Genomic DNA, 17815 nt, shown 5'->3' with positions numbered 1-17815 from the left:
GCATGGTTTTGTTAACGGGAAGTCTTGCCTGACCAATTTGATTGGATACCATGATGCAGGGAATAGCTTTGATATTATATACTTGGATCTTAGAAAGGCTTTTGATACTGTTGCACATGGAAGACTGCTGCACAAATTGGAGCAGTGTGGCATTGGAGGCAAATTGCTGATATGGATAAAGGGGTGGTTGAGGGGGAGAAGACAGAGAGTGGTAATCAATGGACACTGCTCATCGTGGACTAATGTTATTAGTCCACGATGTTATTAGTCCACATCAGGGTTCAGTATTGGGTCCATTATTGTTTTCTGTATTTATAAATGATATTGATGATGGTATATCAAGCTTAATGTCCAAGTTTGCAGACGATACGAAGGTTGGCAGGGTTGTCAAGGACGCTACTGACACTATGCTGCTGCAACAGGATCTGGAAAGGTTGAGCAGATGGGCTGAGAGGTGGCAAATTAACATTGACAAATGTAAAGTACTACATATGATTATTCCCTTGTACATATGGGAAATAGCAACCCCAGAGCAACGTATCAACTCTGTGGTACTACACTGACAGTGGTAGAGAATGAAAAGGACCTGGGGGTGGTTGTGCAGGCAGATATGAAGTTCTCTGAGCAGTGCAGACGGTTGCATTAGTAGCTCATGTTGTATTGTCAATGATATATAGGAATTTTTCTAGCAGGGATAAGGAGGTGATTATTCCCTTGTATAAGGCAATGGTCAGACCACACCTAGAGTACTGTATACAGGCCTGGAGGCCTCATTTCAAGAAGGATGTAGAGTTGCTGGAACGAGTACAGAGAAGGGCAACAAGAGTAGCAAATGGAACAAAGGGGTGCTCTTACGAAGAATGGCTTAAGTTTTGCAAATTACAATGTATGGAGACTAGGCACCAGCGAGGTGATCTGATAGAGGTGTATAAAGCCTTGAATGGTTTGAGCATGCTCAATGCTGATGGGATTCTCCCTCTTGCTCAGAATAATCACCTGAGAGGGCATAAATTCAAATTGAGGAAAGACAGATGTAGGATAGACGTGCAGAAATTTGCCTTTAGCCAGCGGGTGGTTGGTTGGTGGAACAGACTTCCATCCCTTGTAGTGGAGGTTGATAGCCTAAATAAGTTTAAGGCTCAGCTGGACAGGTATTTTGAATGAACAGAGGGGTGAAGTGGAAGTGGTTTTTTTTTTTTATTTATTTATTTTTTTTATTTTATTTTATTTTTTTTTTTGGCTGATGCTGCATAAGCTTGCTCTTTTGCATCAAATGCCTCTACTAATGCTAATGCTAATGTTTTAGGTAAGGGAAAGGTTGTGGTGGAATGAGTATATTTTGCTGTTCCTTACAATTAGAGCATTCCAGGATATGCCAAACAGTCATACGTATGTCACATTTTTGTCAGATCTTCCCATAAAAGAAAGCCCGAGTGATATATTTGTGACAAATTCACAGTGAGACTGCAATTACTTCCTTCCTGTGATTCTCTAAAGGCTATGGGCCACTAGCACCTGCTTTGGTTGCATTGCTATGATATTAAATGCAAGCTAGATTCCCTTAACATCATATTGCCTAGAGACGTACTATTTTTTAAATAAATAACACTGCTAAAAAGCCAGTGTTATTTATTTATTGTTTAAAGATACAAGATGCTGCTGCGGTGCTACCCTTCTTTTGAGACTTTCTGTTCTCATGTCAGATATGTTAGGTTACAAGATAATTTATTTCATAGGTTGTAAATTTATTTCATTTCATTTATTTCATATCCCAAGTTCGATTTTCAATATACTGCATCAAAACTCACATAGTACTGCTTTAAAAATCACAGATCATTAGGAATTTTCTAATTAAGACCATTCACTGCCATGAAAGGGATCAATAAATCTCCAAACAGGTGTTTCATATTTTTAAACAAATAACATGCAGGTGACACCCACTTAATGTTGATAATTCGTTCCCGAAAAACAGAGCGCTTAGTGAATCAGCGCTAAGCGAGCACTGTATTCCTAGAATGTAACATACACACCGAGGGTCCTGAGCTGGATATCATCATTCTTCTCTTTCTTGGTGATTCCTTCTACTCCTCTCTCTCTCTCTCTCTCTCTCTCTGCAGCATAAGCCTCAGGCTTCCTTTTTTTTTTATGGAAACCCCAAACATGAGAGGTATTAGAACCTATAGTACTTAGTACCATGTTTGGGTTGGAAGTTGAGAGCCGACCGGGCTAGCCGAGTGGGTAAAGTACCTGCCCGGCAACCCAAAGGTTGCGGGTTCGATTCCCGCCTCGGGCTTGGATCAAAGTACTGCAAAAACCTTGGGAGGTGTAATATGGCCACAGAAGCCGATGCGCCAACAACTACCAAATCAAAAAAAAAAAAAAAAAAAATTGGAAGTTGAGAAGACAAAAGAAGATATTTGTTGACATTGGACTTGAACTTCTGTAGACTGAAATTTTCAGGAAATACATATGAAGGAAGGTTGTTCCAGAAAACGGCAGTTGAATGAATAAATGAGGAAGATTTGAAGTTGGACAGTAAATGGATGTTGGCTGGTGGCGACACGTGTTCGGACTGTTTTGAAAGAGAGACCAGGAATTATAGAAGCCAATTCAGAAGAACAGTGCCCATGGAAGTATCTGTAGAAGAGGCATGCAGCAGAAACAGTACGTCTATGAGAAAGCGAGTGGAGAGACTCTGTTAGAGATGAATCATTAATTAACCTAACTGTCCTCTTCTGAATGGAATCAAGAAGCCTGAGAGAGGTTTTGGGGGCACCACCTCAGATGTGGGAACAATATTCCATGGCAGGGCGGATTTGCGATTTATACAGAGTGAGCAGCAGTTTGGAAGAAAAGTAACGCGGAGAGCGAAAGAGAAAACCAAGTTTTTTAGATGCAGAGGAAGCAATATTTGTAATATGCTTGTGCCAAGAGAGATTAGAAGTCAGGGTAATCCCCAAAAGAGATATATCATTTTGCCTAGAAATCGGAGTGTCACTAAAGATAAGCATAGGAGCAGAAGAATCCTTTTTGCGAGATATAGGAAAAGACTGAGTTTTAGAAGGGTTGAAATCAACTAAGTTGTCTTTGCCCCACTGGAGAATTACCTGAAGATCGGCATTTAAGGAATTGGTAGCAGATTTTCGAGAAGTTGAAGCTGATTGAGCAGGACAAAGTTTCTCAAAATGGAAAGTGTAATGCAATGTGCTATCATCGGCAAAACTATGGATAGGATTTCCAGTCAATGGAAGAAAGTCATTAATATACAAGAGGAAAAGAGTGGGGGAAAGAACTGAACCTTGGGGGACACCGGCATTAGTGGAGAAGTTAGAAGACAGAGAGCCATCTGCCATCACCCTCAGTGAGCGATCAGAGAGAAAACTGGATACACAATTACTAAAAACAGTTGGCAAACCATAAGATGGAAGCTTGTTTAGAAGACCTTTATGCCAAAGACAACCGAGCCTTTCCATTGAATTAGTCCATAAATGGGTAACATAAGCCAGAACATCACCAGTGGATCGATACTGACGGAATCCATACTGGCGATCGTTGATCAGATGGAAGGTTTCTAGGTTGTTTAAGAGTTAGCGGTTAATTGATTTCTCCATTACTTTAGAAAGAGTAGAAGTAATTACAATTGGACAATAATTGGATGGGAGGGATTTGTCACCCTTTTTAGGAACTGGCTGGATATGAGTAAATTTCCAAGCAGAAGGAAAAACACCTTTGGAATAAGAAAGTGAAAAAAAGGTGGCAAAGAATAGGAGTAAATTCAGGAGCACAAGTTGTGAGAACAAGTGGAGAAATACCATCGGGACCTGGAGCTTTCTTAGCATCAAGATTCGTCAAAATTCTTCTGACATCCTTTTGACGGAAGACCACAGGAGGCATTGAATGGAGCATGTTGGGAATGGTGGGAGGTGTTTTACCAAGATGATTAATACATGAGTTGGAAGAAAAATTGGATGCTAGCAGGTCAGCTTTATCTTTGGCTGAAGTGACAACAGAACCATCTGGTTTGGACAGAGGTGGGAGCAGAGATGGGCAAAAGTTGCGGCCAATAGTTTTGGCAAGAGACCAGAATGCTTGGCTACCATTAGGGCAAGAAGCAAGTTTTCTACTCTTAGCCTGTTCAAACTCTAGTTTGGACTGATTAATAACTGCTTTACAATTGTTGTGAGCTTTGGTGTAGGCAGAAAATTAAACTGAAGAATTAGAAACAAGCCAATTAATATGCAATATTCTTCTCTTGAATAGCCTTAGCACATTTATTGGAAAACCAAGGATTAGATAAAGGACAAGATTTTAAAGTGGTGTGTGGGATAAAGGATTCCATTCCTACAAGAATAATTTCACTGACATGGTCTGAGCAAACGTTGACATCAGAAGTTTTGAAACAGTAATCCGACCAAGGAAAAGAAGAAAAGAAGTCTCGCAGGTCATCCCATTTTGCATTCTTGTAATGCCAAACAACACGTGGTTGGGAATAACCATGAGATAAAAGTTCCATTGGAGAAGAGACAATTGCCAAGTTGTGATCTGAAGTGCCTAAAGGACCTCACTTCGACTGTGTACTTAGAAGGGTTGTTTGTGAGAAAAAGATCAAGTGTATTGGCTGTATGATTAGGATTGTCCGGTATTCTTGTAGGTAAATGAACAATCTGTGCTAGGTCATTAGTAATTGCAAAAGCCTCAGCATCTCGACCAGCTGGGTTGGTGTGACTAGAAAACGGAAGCCAGCTGGAGTTGTGAACATTAAAATCACCAAGGAAAATTACTTCACTGTTAGGAAAGTTGGACTGGAGAAAGTCAAGTTGCAAAGAGAGGAAGTCAAAGAGCTCCAAGTGTTTAGTGGAGTTGGGAGAAGGTAGATACAACAGATGAATTTGACACAATGAGGTAGAGAGATTTTAAGCCAGAGAAGATCAAAGAGAGGAGATTCCAAATTGCCAAGTCTCTGACAGGGAATATCAGAACGGACATATGCACAAGTACCACCTTTTAGGCGAAAGGAATCATACAGCGAATAATTTGGGCATCTGAGATGAGCTGTAGTTGAATCAACCGATAACTGAGATTCTGTTAGAAAAAGTACATGGGGTTTGGCAGACTGCAAGTGGAAAAGGACATCGTTGAGATTAGAATTGAGACCACGTATATTTGTGAAATGAATTAGGAAGTGCTTGGGAGGTTTAGATCTTTTCGCAGATAAGCTTGCTCTATTATTTTGACAATTCATGGTGTATTCAATAGTAAGAAAAAGTGGGTGGATCATGCTGTATGAAGTAATGAAATTTTTGGATATGGCGTACACATGGTAAGAATATACCCAGATCCTTGACATAACGTGGCCTCGACAATGCTCCCCACATACACACTACTCGGACTCCCTCCAGTCACTATCTGGCAGAGTAGAGGTAGCAAGATTATATACTAGCTGATCTGGAAGCCTCCTAGAGAGTTACCAATAGGTTCGGTCTGGTGTACTAACTAGCGGCCGGCATGCGAATACCGTTTTAGAGGTGTACCCTTGAAATGTAAGGAATATTGGATCTCGCCACGATGTTCATCATAACCTGAAAAGTCATCAATCATACTGCATGATGGAAGAGATAGGGAAGGGTTGACCGGAACTTAGCTCTAGAGACTAAACGTGGGTTCCATCACTTCAAGGCCTCCAATAAGCAAAGTGGTTGTATTGCACCGGTTGATGAGAGTCATCTACCACCTAGTACTGCGTGGTAACATAGAGGGGCGGCATTCCTCCCATGTGGTGTGGCGCCACACCTCGACCCCTGCTTACGTTGGTTCACACCTGGGTGGTCGCTCACCATGTACTTGTGCATGGAGGTTATACCCAGGATTACTAAAAGTCCCCACCATCGTGAAGGTGCAAGCAGAGGATTTGGCTGTCACAGACCATCTCCGGACTTTGCCGAAATTGGATCCACTTGACTTGAGTGTCACCCGAATATCAGTTCCATCAGCATTTTAGATTCCCAGGTAGCAAGTACAGCTTGTCTGGCATATCTGAGAGAATGTCTGTGACAACCTTGCACCATATGGCTAATAATAATAATGTATTTGTCAGTCGTGGTCTATGCCATAGGATATTTCCTAATCAATAATAAACGGTAACGAAAAGACACATAAATGTTGGTCAAAATATTTAATATTAAAAATTTATACATATAAAATATTCTCCATTACATACATATATAATTATGTGGTAAGTAACTACATTATGTATCATCAAAATTAAACTTAAAATGCCAATTAAAATCATGAATTTGTTAATCTGATGGCCCTAAATGAATTTATTAATCCGACGGGTGCCGAGTTTTCGTAACTTTGGTCGATTTTGGGTTGTACTTTGGCCGTCTTCCTAGTAAACTAAAAGGGGTTTTACTTTAAAATCTCTGCAGCGTTACCACCCAACAATAAAGTCAACCGATTCTTCGCCGCTTTGAAGCCTGCCTTGTTTTTTTCTCCTTTCGATACGAAACTTCTTTTGGGCATTTGTTTCCAAAAAAGTCCTGTTTCATCTATGTTAAAAACTTGTTGAGAAGTTTATCACCACTCTTTCATAATTTTGAAAGTTACGGCTCCTTCTTGATCTGTACTTGCGGCTTCTCCCTAGATTTTAAATCTATCTTACCAGCCCTTACTAGCTTTAAATGGTTACACATTTTTTTTTTTTTTTTTTTCAAAGGTGAGCTTTCTTCAGATCATCATATAGGCTAATCGCTTTTTCTTTAATAATATTTAACTTAATGTGTGTTGGATATTATCTTCAGTAAAATTATTGAGAAGTCTCTCCATTTCAATTACAATATCCGGCCTAGTTGCTTGCAGTGGAACCACTGTCTTTCCCACTTTTAAAATTAATTCTTTATTTTTTATAATTGTTCTTACAGTTGAATCTGCCAGTCCTAAATTATTGCACACATTCCGCTTGTCATTGAACAGAATCGATTTGCTTCAAAATGTATAATCTAATTTAAAATTTTTTTTTTCCTTACCTTAGTAGGCTTTGTACCGCGCCCAGACGGTTTCTTTTTAATTCTTATCCGCCATTGTTAATCTTCGAAAATGTAACTGCTTGCATTAATTATGATACAATGTTTGAGTAAACTGTCTGTTACGGACGATGTCTAACACTGTACTGAGTGATGACTGGACTTCAGATAAATGCATATAACGCAAATATTACAAGCAATATACTTGATCATTTTTTAAAATGTTGATCTCAGAACTACACAACAAGTCACCATAGTGCAATTAAATTATCATGGGAGAAAATTTCACCGAGCATGGGAAAATTTCACAAATCAGCATGGCAAAAGTTGCTATTCATTTTCAAGTTATTGACTATATAAGATGAAATATTTTCATTAAACATGCCAAAAATTCAAGTCTGTACGCTGGTAAAAGAGCGTTATAGTGAGTTATGACAGCATTAGAGGCGACATATGGGTTATAATATAAGAACAGCATTATAGCGAATCCGCGTAGAGCAAACCGTGCTATAACGAGCGCCTGCTGTACTAGTCTTTTGGTGATATTACTTATTTTAAAAGGCAGAGCATCTCTAGGCAACTTGTGGTTAAGGGAAAATTGTCCTATTTAGAGCAGGGCTGTTCAGCTTCTGACCATCTAATACATGAAAAGTAAATCATAATAAATGGGTAAAATATAATAAATGGATAAATCACAAAAGGAATAGAAAGAAATTAATTGAAAAAAATACTGCAAATTATAATTCTTTCATCATTAATAAATGAAAGAGGAACTTGACTGGGAGCTAGTCTATTGATGAAAAATTTTAAATCATGAATTTTTTAACACTAATTATCTATTACAAATATGACCAATTCTGGATTTGTGATATAATAGTATCACAGTATTTCAATGCAAGATCATGGACACATTAGAAGAGATCAAGGTTCTAACAAAGCTACTTTTAAATTGAGGTTTGTGTATAATTTTGGAAATTGAGAACCATAATTTCTGTATCTCTGACTCCTACCAAAGCATAATAAGGGGTTTGTACATAATAAAAGCACATATGCTGAAGATGGAAAAACCATAAATTCTGAAAGCTTTGTGATTTAAATTTTTTATAGTTTTAGATTGATGCTGCATCCAAGTTTTCAATTAGTGTTTGCCTTTTGGTTGACAGAGTGAAAAATTTTGAACATCTAATAAAATGTACCAAAATATTCTCTATCCTTTAAATGGATTGAGAATGTGTTGATTAAGTCAATAATAATCTTGTGTTAGTTTAGTTATAACTGTGGGTTTTGTTTTGGTATATGAAAATTATTAGTTCTAGAATAATTCTGATAAGCTATCACTGTATTTCAGTTCATTGATTTTTCATTAATTGAATATTAAGTACACACAAGAGAAAAGTTTAAATAGATGTAGTATTTTGAATTAACTATTAATACTTTTCTCTGTAGGATGGGAGCAGCTGATGATATCCAACATAAAAGAAGTACTTTTTTAGTGGAAATGCAAGAAACTGCAGAGATCCTGAATCATGCTACTCAGAACTCGCTTGTCATCCTTGATGAACTTGGAAGGGGAACTAGCACCTATGATGGTATGGGAATTGCATATGCTTCTTTAAGCCACTTAATTACTAAGGTAAGAAAAACTATGAAATGTTATCTCATTACATGCTTCAATTAGATGTAGCCACTTTATTTAGGAGCATAGAAATTGGAGCTATATGTTGACCAGCTTTGAAAAAATATGTAAATAAAAGAGGTCACATAGTAACCTCAGGAAAGCTGTGCGAGCTGATTAGTGCTCAGATCAGTACCAGCAATAGGGAAAGGACAGAATGTACATTTAGCAGGTGCTACAGCAGAGAGGATGGCTACATTTTTCAGGTATTTAGAAACTAGTGTTATTTGAGTCTTTATCAAATGTAAAAATGCGAACTGAACTTTTTTTTTTTTTTTTTTTTCTGTTTATGAAAATTCCAAACACAAGAGATATTAGAACCTACAGTACTTAGTGGCACACATGGGCTGAAGGTGTAGAAGATGAAAGAAGGTAATTGTTGACATTAGACTTCAATTTCTGTAGATTGTAATTTTAAGGAAATGCATATGAAGGAAGGTTGTTCCAGAAAATGGAAGTTAAATGAATAAATGGGGAAAAAGAAAAGTTGGTTCAGTGAGGTTTCAAGTTGGACAGTAAAAGGATGTTGACAGGTTGTGGCATGTGTTCGGACTGGTTTGGGGAGGATAGATAGATAGAGAGAGAGAGAGAGAGAGAGAGAGAGAGAGAGAGAGAGAGAGAGAGAGAGAGAGAGAGAGAGTAGGAATTACAGAAGCCAACTTAGAAGAACAGTGCCATGGATGTATCTGTAGAAAAGGCATGCAGCAGAAACAGAATATTTTAGAGATGAGTCATTGATTAACCTAACTGCCCTCTGTTGAATGGAATCTAGAAGCCTGAGAGAGAGGTTTTGGGAGCATCCCCCCCCTCAGATTTGGGAACAATATCCCATAGTAGGGCCAATTTGCAATTTGTACAGAGTGAACAGCTGTTTAGAAGAAAGTAACACTGAGAGCAAAAGAGAAAACCTGGTTTTTTGGATGCAGAGTAAGCAATATTTGTAATGTGCTTATGCCAAGAGAGAGATTAGAAGTCAAGGTCATCCCCAGTAGAGATATATGATTTTGCCTAGAAATTGGAATGTCATTGAAGATAAGTATAGGAGCAGAAGAATCCTTTTTGCAAAATATAAGAAGGACTGAGTTTTAGAAGGATTGAAATCAGCTAAGTTATCTTTGCCCTACTGGAGAATTGCTTGGAGATCAGCATTTAAGGAATTGGTAGTGGATATTTGAGAAGTTGAAGCTGTTTGTGGAAGGCAAGGTTTCTCAAACTGGATGGTGGAATGCAATGTACTGTCCTCAGCAAAACTATGGATAGGATTTCTGGTCAATGGAAGAAGGTCATTAATAAAGAGGAAAAAGAATAGGAGGAAACTGAACCTTGGGGAAGTTAGAAGACAGAGAGCCATATACCATCAACCCTAGTGAACAGTCAGAGAGAAAACTGAATACAATTACAAAAAATAGTTGGCAAACCATATGATAGAAGCTTATTTCAAAGACCTTTATGCCAAACACGATCAAATATTTTTAAATGTCAAGAGCAACTGCTTGAGTTTCACCAAACTTTTTCATTGAATTTGTCCTCAGATGGGTAACATAAGCAAGAATATCACCAGTGGATTGACACTGACTGAATCCGTACTGGTGATCATTGATCACTTGGAAGGTTTCTAGATAGTTTAAGTGTTGGTGGTTAATTGATTTCTCCATTACTTTAGAAAGAGTAGAAGTAAGTGCAATGGTTGAATATGAATAAATTTCCAAGCAGAAGGGAAACACCTTTTGAATAAAAAAGAAAAAAAAAAAAAAAAAGACAACACAGAACAGGAGTAGGCTCATGGGCACAGGTTTTGAGAACAAGGTACCATCAGTACCTGGAGCTTTCTTAGCATCAAGATTGTTCAAAATTGTTTTGACGGAAGACCACAGGAGGCATTGAATTGCCAAGATGATCAATATCCGAGTTGGAAGAAAAGTAGGATGCTAGCAGATCAGCTTTATCCTTGGCTGAAGTGGCAATAGAACCATCTGGTTTTGACAGTGATTAGTGGAGTTGGGAGAACAATAGAGCCAACAGATGAATTTGACAGAATGTGTTAGAGAGATTTTAAGCCAGAGAAGACTGAAAAGAAGAGATTCCAAATTATGGTGGTTGAATCAACTGATAATAGTGATTCTGTTGGAAAAAGTACATGGGCTTTGACAGACTGTAAGTGGAAATGGACATCATTGAGATTAAAACTGAGACCACATATATTGGTGAAATGAACAAGGAAGTGTTTGGGAGGTTTAGATCTTTTTGCAGATAAGTTTGTTCTATTAATTTGACAATTCATGATGCTTTCAGAAGTAAGAAAAGGTGGGGAAGACATGCTGTATGGAGTAATGAAATTTTTGGATATGGTGTACACATGTCAAGAATATATCCAGCTCCTTGACATAACATGCTGACAATGCCCCTGACATACTAATTGGACTCTCTCTAGTCACTATCTGGCAGAGTAGAGGCAGCGAGATTATATACTAGCCGATCTACAAGCCTCCTAGAGGGAGGTTTGGGTCAATGGAATATCTAGCGGCTAGCCTGCGAACACTATTTTAGAACTGTACTCTCAAAATGTAAGGAAGATTGGATATCACCATGATGTCCATCATAATCTCAGAAGACATCAATCACACTGCATGATGGAAGAGATGGGAGGTGGTATTGCACCAGATGATGAGTGTCATCTGCCATCTAGTATTGCCTGGTAACACAGAGGGGTTACATCAAAACTGATGAGTTTTGATTTATGCTTTTCAACACCATGGGAAATGTGCACAGACAAAGGAAACCACATGAGAGACCAGAATCATCCTGTTGTGTACTGACACTATAAGCTTCTGGAGAATGTATAATGGTGTAGGAAATATTTTTGTGGCATACCTTTGATCCTTTGTTTTCACTGTGAGAGAGCATATCTGAATATTGTGGATCAGGTATTCTTAGGATCAAAGTAATGGCATGTTTACTCATAATGGACAGTGGTACTTTCAGTATGACAGCACATCCATTGACCATGGCAAATGTGTTAGAGAGATTAGAGGAGTGTGAGGAAAACTTATAGAATCAGCCTTGACCAGCCCAGTCTCTGGATCTTAATCCCATTGAGCACCTTTGGGATGAACTGGAAAGACATTCATCAGTACAGCCTTCTGCCCATGTCACTCCAAGACATTTCTGTTACATGAATGGTCCATATTCCTTGTATCGCTTTTCAATACCTGGTTGACTTCATGTTGTTTCAGAGTAATTATCTGGGCCATCAGTGATCCAACATGCTATTGTCTCCTAATAAAATGCCCAGGCAGTGTAAAATCACATGAGAATATTTGTGATACTTTTTTTTTTGGTGCTTATAAGAGCTGAGTGTTGTATTCTGTCATGTCATTATATACTCTAAAAACGAAAAAAAGAGAAAAAAGTGGGCTTTCATTTATGATATTGGTTTAGCCAGTATTTTCATGGTCTGATCTGTATCAATAAAAATTGCAAAATAAAAGAGAACAGTGCAATGATTATAGTGAGAATGCTTGCTTGAACTGGAGAAAATGGGAAGAAAATTGCATTTAGCAACTGTTATTTTTAATTACTCATCTCACTTTATTGAATTCACTGTATTAGAATGTAATGATAGTAAGGAAAGAGTAGCAGACTATTTTAGTTATGGTTAGGCCACGCCCATGTGAAGTTTCATAGGTGTGCTTCTCAAGCAAAGTGGTTATAGACATCTGAAATTTTGCACATGTTGAAGAATGTCATGGTTTCAGATTTTTATTGCAAGGGATGTTACCATTTGTCCAGCATTACATTGTATTTTACCAGTGACTGAGTTGTGCAGTTTTATTGTTTAAAAGGTGGGATTGCTTTATTATTCAGGATGCATTGTAAAATGCTCACTAAAAATTTGTCCTCACATTTTCAGTGGCTACAACCATGCCACCCTCCCAGCAGCCTGCTTAACTTTCTTTTCTTGTAAGTACAACCTCTTTACTTTACTCTCCTCATTACGTTATGAAGCGATTATTAGTTGAGGATGGACAGAGCAGAGCACAGTCCATGCAGAAGCATAATATTGTAAGGAGCATTCCCAGTCTTGCTTCTTTTTGTGTCTTAATGTTCCACAAATATCAGCACTTTCCTTCCTGTGAACATTAATGATTTTGTTGGGTCTTTGTGATGTGTATGCTCATATTGTTTACTTTCTCAAACTTACTTTTAGAAGGGACTGCTTCTACAGGAACGGGATACACTTAAATAGAAAGGGTGCAAGAATATTTGCTGATTCTATCGAGGCAGTGTTAGGTGGGTCGAAAACTGCTAGCTTGGGGGGATACAAGGAGTAATAGATTAACAGTAGCCACTGGCAGAGGTGAAAGTGATTCTTGCACTGCATCTATTGGAATGAGCAGAAGCCTGGAAAACAAGATGCAGGATATTTCAGAGACTGCTGGGAGTCATTGGGGTACAAGTAAACACATGGGTTGTGTTAGGGTAGCTAAGAAAAAGAACAGGTGCATGTCACCAATGCTAGGAGTTTGGTAAATAAATTTGATGAATTTGAGGTATTGCTCAAAGCATCAAAGGCGGATATTGTTGGGATATCAGAGATGTGGTGTCACACAGATATAAGGAATGCAGAACTGGAATTTGGGGAGTACAATGTGTACAGAGAGGATAGGAAGGGAGGAGGGGTTATGTTATTAGTTAAGAAACACATAAAATCCAAGGAAGTGAAGCCAGTCGACATCGCTGGACAGTGCAGTGTCGAGTCAGTTTGGTGTGACATAAGCATTGGGAGATCAAAATTGAGAGTAGGAGTGTGCTATAGGCCTAATGACTCTGATGAGTATAATAAGAAACTGTACAGGGAAATAGAGTGGGCCAGTAAATCAGAGTCTTATAATGGGGGATTTTAATTTCCCAGATATTGAATTTGTGGGTTGGTCACTCACACACTAGCAAGGCTTTTGTGGATTTATTGGATGATTGTTTTCTACATCACCATGTTCGGGAGGCAACTAGAGGGAGTAATACTCTTGATTTGATTATCAGTAGTGATTCTTCATGCATTAAGAATCTGCAGATAGAGGAACCACTAGGTGGCAGTGATCACAGTGTGCTGAAGTGGGATTTACTCAAAGAGGTAACTACCATTAGGGGTAAAGGGAAGGGTTATTGCTTTCATAAAGGAGACTATGATGATCTGAGACAGTATTTAAATTCTATACAGTGGGACCAACTGATGATGTTACCAACAGCAAATTCAAAATGGGAAGCATTCAAAGAACTTATCTTGGAAGCTACTAAGCTTTACATACCAACTAAGAAATATTGTTCAAGGTTTAGGCCTAAATGGATGTCAGATGAACTAATGAGACATATGGCAGAGAATAAAAATGCTTGGGATACATATAAATTAACAAGTGACACAGAAGCCTATGATAGATATAAATTGATCTGTAACCAAGTTACAAAGGAGGTTAGGCAGGTGAAGGCAGATTACGAGAAATCTTTGGCAAGGGATGCAAAGAAAAACAGCAAAGAGTTCTTTACTTATGTAAACTCTAGAAGGAAGGGGATGAATCAGATTGGTCCACTTGATATTGATGGTTCAACTGTTGATAATCCTGCTCAGTTAGCTAACAAACTAAATGAATATTTTGCATCGACATTCAAACATGAGGAGTTATTCAGCGAGGGGAATGCCAGAGGTGTATTCAACACTGGCAGTAAGCTAGATAATCTTGAAATAACTGAGAGTAAAGTGGAGGAGAAATTGTTGAAGATAAACACAAGAAAGGCACCTGGGGTGGATGGGATCTATCCAGTTATATTAAAGGAGGCAGCAAAGGAAGTAAGCAAATCCTTAGCCATAATTATGAGAGCTTCCTTGGACTCAGGGGAGGTACCCATAGACTGGAGATATGCAAATGTGACCCCAAATCACAAAGGAGAATCAAAGGCTGACACAAGTAATTATAGACCTGTGAGTTTAACTTCTGTTCCGGGAAAATTAATGGAGGCACTGGTTAAAGAAGCACTGCAGGATCATCTAGACAAGACTTCAGTTATAGCTCGGACAAAGCATAGTTTTGTTAAGGAGAAGTCTTGCCTGACCAATTTGATTGGATACTATGATGCAGTCACAAAAGAACTGAATGCAGGGAATAACTTTGATATTATATACTTGGATCTTAGAAAGGCATTTGATACTGTTGCACATGGAAGACTACTGCACAAATTGGAGCAGTGTGGCATTGGAGGCAAATTGCTGCTATGGATAAAAGGGTGGTTGAGGGGTAGAAGACAGAGAGTGGTAATCAATGGACACTGCTCATCGTGGACTAATGTTATCAGTGGAGTCCCTCAGGAATCAGTGTTGGGTCCATTATTGTTTTCTGTATTTATAAATAATATTGATGATGGTATATCAAGCTGGTATAATGTCCAAGTTTGCAGATGATATAAAAGTTGGCAGGGTTGTTAAGGACACTACTGACGCTATGCTGCTGCAACAGGATCTGGAAAGGGCGAGCAGATGGGCTGAGAGGTGGAAAATGAAGTTTAACATTGACAAATGTAAAGTCCTACATATGGAAAACAGCAACCCCAGAGCAACGTATCAACTCTGTGGTACTACACTGACAGTGGTAGAGAATGAAAAGGACCTGGGGTAATTGTGCTGGCAGATATGAAGTTCTCTGAGCAGTGCAGATGGGCTGCAAGAGCAGCTCATGGTGTCTTGTCAATGATATACAGGAATATTTCTAGCAGGGATAAGGAGGTGATTATTCCCTTGTATAAGGCAATGGTCAGGGCCACACCTTGAGTACTGTATACAGGTCTGGAGGCCTCATTTCAAGAAGGATGTAGAGCTGCCGGAATGAGTACAGAGAAGGGCAACAAGGTTAGTGAATGGAACAAAGGGTTGTTCTTACGAAGAAAGGATTAAGTTTTTCAAATTACAGTGTCTGGAGACTAGGCACCGGCGAGGTGATCTGATAGAGGTGTATAAACCTTGAATGGTTTGAGCATGCTCAATGCTGATGGGATTCTTCCTCTTGCTCAGAATAATCACCTGAGAGGGCATAAATTCAAATTGAGGAAAGACAGATGTAGGACAGATGTCCAGAAATTTGCCTTTAGCCAGCAGGTAGTTGGTTGGTTGGTGGAACAGACTTCCATCCCTTGTTGTGGAAGTTGATAGCCTAAATAAATTTAAGGCTCAGCTGGACAGGTATTTCGAACGAATGGAGGGGTGAAGTGGAAGGTTTTTTTTTTTTTTTTTTTTCTGGCTGATGCTGCATAAGCTTGCTTTCTTGCATCATATGCCTCTACTAATGCTAATTATAACTCAGAACAAGTGAAAATTTATTAATCCAAAGAATGAAGAAAGACTTTTTACAAATGATTTTGATATTTTCCTTAGGTTTTACCTATTCAAGCAGAATAGTAATAGAAATAGTATTTTTTCCATATAATGCAAGGAAGCCACAGGCTTTTGCTGCACTGGAAAAAAAAAGTAGATAAGAAAAATGCAAATTATATGCTTCCCTTCTCACATAGGTATCCAAAATAAAAAATTCAAATTAAAAATAGGTATTCAAACTGTCTGCCTCAACTACTCACTGGCTAAAAGAAACCTTCCTACAATCTAATCTAAAGCTCTTCCCCTGTAATTTGAATTTATGGGTCCTAGTTCTGGAATTTTTTTATAACAATGAAAATTCACTTTCAATCACTTTACTAACTCTTCTCAGACCCGTATAAACCTCAATCAGATAACCTCTGAGGTGCCTGGTTGCCAAGCTCTGTAGCTCACCGAATTGGAGCCTTTCTTTGTCTGGTCATCATTTTGCTGATCTCACCATGTGAGTTGCCCATCTTTGGACCCTTTCAAGAAGCTCAGTATCTTTTCTTAGATGAGGTCTCTATACTTGAACACAGTATTTCAAATGTAGTCTTACAATTGCCTTATCCAGTAGGACTATGACCTCCCTATCTTTACAGGATAAACATTTGATAAATTGATAGGACACCATGGGTTTTCCTTGCTGCCTGTTTACACTGCTCAGAAAACTTCACATCTGCCCATATTGTAATTCCCAGATCCCTTTCTTCCTCTACTGTTTTTAATTCAACCCCACCAAGTGTATAATTTATTTTGGGGTTGCTATTCTCCAAGTGCATTTTGCTGCATTAAAATATAGCTGCCACTTCTCTGACTATTTTTGAAGTTTGTTCAAGTCATCCTTGAAGATAACTGGAATAGTCTTAAAAAATGATCAGAGAAGTTGATAATGAACAGACTTCAAAAATGATTAACGACTACCAAATTTTATGTTGTCTGCAAAGTTTGACATCACACCTTCTAACCCTTTGTCAATATCATTTATGAAAATGAGAAACAACAGTGGTCCAAGAACTGATCCTTGGGAACCCCAGAACTAACATTACACCAATCTGAAGAATAACCACATCAGCGGTTCATCTTAAGACTCTTTTTAGTAATCCTAGCCTGTTCCAGCTCATACAGTAACTTCTCATGAGGGACTGAGTCAAATGCTTTGCTATAATCCAAATAAAATATGTCAAAATTATTCCCTCCATCCAATGCTCTTGAGTGTCTGTGTCAAAATAGCCTATTAAGTTAAACATGATTTTCTCCTAACACAACCATATTATATGTCCTTCAGAATGCTCTACTTATATAAATGTCCTTGGATTGTACTCTAAATCATTGCCTCTAAGATTTTCCCTATCACTGAAGTCAGATTAACTGTTCTGTAGTTACCAACTTCACTCCTAGAACTGCCGTTACATATTGGTGATATGTTGACACTTCTCCAATCCAAAGGAATCTCTTCTGACTCGTAATTAACCTCAATGGTTCAATACACTCTCTGGTGGTCTCCCTCAAAATTACTGGGTATACGCCATCAACTTCAGGAGTCTTACTTCCCGTTATGCTCAGATTTTTTTCTAATAAATAGCCATCTGTAATTATGAAATCACAAATTTCATATGGCTCACTCTCACTTGCACAGCCTCTTCTCAGCATGAAGCGTCTTTTGTCAGTAAAGACCAATGCAAAGTACCTATTCAGTTCATCTGCAACATCAGATTGTTT

General features: G+C 38.4%; 1 protein-coding gene across 1 annotated transcript in view; it reads left to right on the top strand.

Annotated features, from left to right (window-relative positions):
• Positions 1-17815, top strand: part of LOC150091578 (DNA mismatch repair protein Msh3-like) — a 274897-nt gene that overhangs the window by 197303 nt on the left and 59779 nt on the right. Inside the window, exon 17 of the mRNA XM_090369011.1 lies at positions 8469-8655. Within this exon, the coding sequence (XP_090225137.1) occupies positions 8469-8655 (187 nt within the window). The remainder of the gene's footprint in view (positions 1-8468; positions 8656-17815) is intronic.

The sequence above is a fragment of the Mastigoproctus giganteus genome, chromosome 1 (genome assembly GCF_048544385.1).
Source record: "Mastigoproctus giganteus isolate SK-2022 chromosome 1, ASM4854438v1, whole genome shotgun sequence".
NCBI classification, from domain to species: domain Eukaryota; kingdom Metazoa; phylum Arthropoda; class Arachnida; order Uropygi; family Thelyphonidae; genus Mastigoproctus; species Mastigoproctus giganteus.
The sequence above is the reverse complement of the archived record's forward strand: the minus strand, read 5'-3'. Positions and strand labels throughout refer to the sequence as shown.